Source organism: Triticum aestivum, chromosome 3D, assembly GCF_018294505.1.
Source record: "Triticum aestivum cultivar Chinese Spring chromosome 3D, IWGSC CS RefSeq v2.1, whole genome shotgun sequence".
Classification (NCBI taxonomy): Eukaryota; Viridiplantae; Streptophyta; class Magnoliopsida; order Poales; family Poaceae; genus Triticum; species Triticum aestivum.
In genome coordinates, this window is record NC_057802.1 from 448,010,721 (window position 1) to 448,016,183 (window position 5,463).

The 5,463-nt window shown below is 40.9% G+C and overlaps 1 protein-coding gene across 1 annotated transcript in view; it reads right to left on the reverse strand.

Annotated features, from left to right (window-relative positions):
* Positions 1-214, reverse strand: part of LOC123079561 (pentatricopeptide repeat-containing protein At3g14730) — a 2,820-nt gene extending 2,606 nt beyond the window's left edge. The window contains exon 1 of the mRNA XM_044502349.1: positions 3-214. Coding sequence (XP_044358284.1) covers positions 3-133 — 131 coding nt within the window. The 5' untranslated portion in view covers positions 134-214. The remainder of the gene's footprint in view (positions 1-2) is intronic.
* Between the last annotated feature and the right edge of the window lie 5,249 nt (positions 215-5,463).

A 5,463-nucleotide genomic window follows, 5' to 3' on the forward strand; every position in this document is an offset into this window, starting at 1 on the left:
TCGTGAGGATGGCGGGGCTGGAGGCGAGGCGGCCGGAGGTGAGAAGGTGGGCGTGGAGCGGCAGGAGGAGGCGCCGGGTGGGGGCGCGCGGGCGGGAGGCGATGACGCGGAGCGGGACGTAGAGGGCCGCCATTTTTCTGGGAGGCGGCGGCGGCGGCGTGGCCGTGGACTGGTGGCGCTTTCAGACTTCTGAAGCTCGAGAGCTCCCCGCCATTCCGCCCGGGAGACTTTCCGGCTGATCATATATATGGGCCCCCAATTTGACAAGAGTCCGATAGCAGCCAGCGCCCGCCGCGATGCTGTAGTGGGCCAGCCGTTAGATGCTACGAACGTTAGTTCGATCGTTTTTCTTCCTTTTTAACTTTTGTTTAGCAAGCCCTAAAAAAAACCTTTGTTTAGCACATATGCTCACGGGGAGAAAAATAGTGTGCATTTAATAAGGGTTTTGTTAGGTCATCGCACGCCAGAGAAGGCCCGCGAATTATTCAATCTATTTTTCCATTCATTCGAGGGGATTTTAAGGCATGAAGTTCAATAATATGAAAGTGAACGAGCAATATGGGACTATTTAAAATATGTTTTCCTTATTTCCCAGGTAGTAGGTAGTTGGGCTGACAAAGTGCGTGTGATGGGAAAGGCCCAGGCACCAAAACGACATGTGTTTGTAAGAAGTGAGTAAAAATCCCCCCAAAAAACAAGTTGACGGATCAGACTCATGATCTCAAACACCCGTCCAAGTGATGCCAACCACTCGAACAAATACGTCCTGCTAACTAAAGGCCAGAGTAAATATTTAAGAACATACTGCAGTGTTTGATTCCAAACATTCTGTGATTATTATTTTACTATTTTGGAACTTTTCAAATAATACTAATGATGACTTACCGAATATTCTTGGAAACATGAGCAATTTTTGAAATCCCGAACAGTTTTCAAAAATGCGAATAATTTTTTGAAAATTCCTTACAGTTTTGGAAAAATACAAACAAAATTTGAAGCAGGGACATTTTCTAAAAATCACAAACAGTTTTTGGAAACATGAACATTTAATAAAACACGAGCATTTTTTGAATTTGTTAAAAAATTAAAAATGGGGACATGTTTTAAGAAAACCCTAATTTTTAACCGCGGATATTATTTGAATTTGTGTACATTTCATTAAAACAAGGATATTTTTCAAATTTGGAGCATTTTGTAATGTAAATTTTTTCATAATCTCAAACAATTTTTGGAAACACATTTTTATAAAGATGGCAACATTTTTTTCTTATTTTAAAATTTCAAGGCCCTTTTCCATCTAGCTCATGTGCCAATACATGCATCCTTCGTCCAGCTTAATCCATCCATCCTTATATATTTTTGTTACTACCTATAGTTCCACGAACGTTTATAAATTGGTACCACTGTATGTAAAGTGCAATGTGGGACTATTTAAAATAGTTTTGCGTTGAATTTGTCAATATTTGACAAAAACAAAAAAATTGAATTGGGAACATTTTCCAAAATGCATTTTTTAAATCTTGAACAGTTTTCAAAACCAAAAAAATTGAGTTTTGATTTTTTCCAAACAATAACAAAATATTAAATTTGGAACACTTTTATAAAATGGGAACAAAATTTTACAATTCTGAATATTTTTCAAAAAATTGACCAAAAACTGAAACTATAAATATATTTTAAATTTTTTGAATTTGCAAAAAGTGTAAAAAAGAAAGATAAACTTGAAAGGGAAGAAATAAAAAATAAATAGGAAAGGAATAGAAAATGATAAATAGAAAAAAATACACAGAAAAAAGGAAAACGGGCCATCCCTGTCCTGGGCGCCCATTGCGAAGCTCCAACTATTTTCCACCATATGCGGTAAATAGGGTTTTCCCAGCTGCGTGGGCAGGAAGTGGGTTGGTTTTGCTGGGCGAGAGTACGCGCAGCCCACGTACAAAATTCTGGACAAACTGTTTTTCCTTTTCTATCACATGGACGCACAAAAATTTGATACCACCTCGGATAGAAAACAAATATTTTCGCCGATGAACGTATGAAAAAAATCGAAAAAACTAACCTTGCTTTATTAGTAGGTATAGATATAGATTCTGCAAATAATAATTTAAAATTGCTTTATTTAAATTTTAGAAGTCTTCATTACACATTAAAAAAATGTTTTTGATAAAGCACCGATCGCTTCTGCCCGCTCATCGTCGCGGCATTTTTACAAAAAGTCCATGTACTTTTTGGTAATTGTACCCGCAGTCCCTTTTTTAAGTGGCTACCTGAGAAAACGTTTCAATTTTGCAAACAAAACCCTACATTTGTTAGTGTTCATCCCGTGGTGCTTATTTCAGGTGGCTAATAAATGCATCTTCCTCCTATCTAACCGCTCCCTCTCCAACCGTTGTTGCCAGTGCCCTCCAGCCTCTGCTAGTCTTCTCCACCCATGCTCTCCCTCGCCTCTCGATCCCAGCCGCCAGGAGGCGCCTGATACGTCCATTTTGCATCATGTTTTCTTACTGTTATTTATAATGTTTTTATCCATAATAATGCTTTTTGGAGTAATTCTAATGCATTTTCTCTCATAATTTGCAAGGTACACACCAAGAAGGAGAATTCCGGCAGCTGGAAATCTGGACCTGGAAAAGCTACGTCAGGCCACCTATTCTGCACAACTCCAAATAAGCTGAAACTTCACGGAGAATTTTTGTGGAATATTTAAGAAATACTGGAGCCAATAACCACCAGAGGGGGGCCACCAGGTGGGCACAACCCACCTGGGTGCGTCAGGCCCCCCAGGCGCGCCCTGGTGGGTTGTGGCCTCCTCGGCCCACCTCCGGTGCCCATCTTCTGGTATATAAGTGATTTTGACCTAGAAAAATAAGGAGGAGACTTTCGGGATGGAGCGCCGCCGTCTCGAGGCGGAACTTGGGCAGGAGCACTTTTGCCCTCCGGCGAAGCGATTCCGCTAGGGGAACTTCCCTCTGGGAGGGGGAAATCATCGTCCTCATCATCACCAACAACTCTCCCATCTTGGGGAGGGCAATCTCCATCAACATCTTCAACAGCACCATCTCATCTCAAACCCTAGTTCATCTCTTGTGTTCAATCTTGTTACCGGAACTATAGATTGGTGCTTGTGGGTGACTAGTAGTGTTGATTACATCTTGTAGTTGATTACTATATGGTTTATTTGGTGGAAGATTATATATTCAGATCCATTATGCTATTTAATACTCCTCTGATTATGAACATGTTTATCATTTGTGACTAGTTACTTTTGTTCTTGAGGTCACGAGAGAAATCATGTTGCAAGTAATCATGTGAACTTGATATGTGTTCGATATTTTGATAGTATGTATGTTGTTATTCACTTAGTGGTTGATCCATCTCCAACGAATCTATAATTTTTTATTGTTTCATGTTGTTTTATTATCAATCTTGAATGTTTTATAATCATTTTATAGTCATTTTATATCATTTTTGGTACTAACCTATTGACATAGTGCCAAGTGCCAGTTGCTGTTTTTTTCCATGTTTTTTACATCACAGGAAATCAATATCAAACGAAGTCCAAATGCCACGAAACTCCACGATGATATTATGGGCCAGAAGAAGGGCAATGGGCCCTGGTTGCACCTGGGGGGTGCCCCGAGGGGGGCACAACCCACCAGGGTGCGCCAGGAGGCCCAGGCGCGCCCTGGTGGGTTGTGCCCACCTCGGGTGCCCCCTAGACCGCCTCTTTGCTCTATAAATACCCCAATATTCCAGAAACCTTAGAACATGCGTCAAAATATTCATCCAGCCGCTGTAGAGTCCAGAACCACCAGATCCAATCCAGACACCATCACGGAGGGGTTCACCACTTCCATTGGTGCCTCTCCGATGATACGTGAGTAGTCCTTTGTAGACCTTCGGGTCCGTAGTTAGTAGCTAGATGGCTTCCTCTCCCTCTCGCTGGATTCTCAATACAATGGTCTCTTGGAGATCCATATGATGTAACTCTTTTGCGGTGTGTTCGTTGGGATCTGATGAACTTTGAGTTTATGATCAGTCATATCTTTTTATATCCATGAAAGTTATTTGAGTTTCTTTGATCTCTTATATGCATGATCTCTTATAGCCTCGTATTTCTTCTCCGATATTTGGGTTTTGTTTGGCCAACTTGATCTATTTATCTTGCAATGGAAAGAGGTGCCTGGTAGTGGGTTCGATCTTACGGTGCTCGATCCCAGTGACAGAAGGGGAAATGACACATACGTATCATTGCTACTAAGGATAAAAAGACGAGATCTATATCTACCGCCATATAGATAAACGGATCTTTTCTACATCATGTCATCGTTCTTATTGCATTACTTCATTTTTCCATGAACTTAATACACTAGATGCATGCTGGATAGCGGTCGATGTGTGGAGTAATAGTAGTAGATGCAGGCAGGAGTCAGTCTACTTGAAGGAAATATGCCCTAGAGGCAATAATAAAGTTGTTATTTATATTTCCTTGTATCATGATAAATGTTTATTATTCATGCTAGAATTGTATTAACCGGAAACTTAGTACATGTGTGAATACATAGACAAAACTGAGTGTCCCTAGTATGCCTCTACTTGACTAGCTCGTTAATCAAATATGGTTAGGTTTCCTAACCACATGTGTTGTCATTTGATGAATGGGATCACATCGTTAGAGAATGATGTGATGGACAAGACCCATCCGTTAGCTTAGCATATTGATCGTTCAGTTTTATTGCTACTGCTTTCTTCATGACTTATACACATTCCTCTGACTATGAGATTATGCAACTCCCGAATACCGGAGGAACACTTTGTGTGCTATAAAACATCACAACGTAACTGGGTGATTATAAAGATGCTCTAAAGGTGTCTCCGATGGTGTTTGTTGAGTTGGCATAGATCGAGATTAGGATTTGTTACTCCGTGTATCAGAGAGGTATCTCTGGGCCCTCTCGGTAATGCACATCACTATAAACCTTGCAAGCAATGTGACTAATGAGTTAGTTGCGGGATGATGCATTACGAAACGAGTAAAGAGACTTTCCGGTAACGAGATTGAACTAGGTATGATGATACGGACGATCGAATCTCGGGCAAGTAACATACCGATGACAAAGGGAATAACATATGTTATTATGCGGTTTGACCGATAAAGATCTTCGTAAAATATGTAGGAACCAATATGAGCATCCAGGTTCCGCTATTGGTTATTGACCGGAGATGAGTCTCGGTCATGTCTAGATAGTTCTCGAACCTGTAGGGTCCGCACGCTTAACGTTCGATGACGATCGGTATTATGAGTTTATGTGTTTTGATGTACCGAAGGTAGTTCGGAGTCCCGGATGTGATCACGGACATGACGAGGAGTCTCGAAATGGTCGAGACATGAAGATTGATATATTAGAAGGTTATGTTTGGACATCGGAATGGTTTCGGATGAGTTCGGGCATATACGAGAGT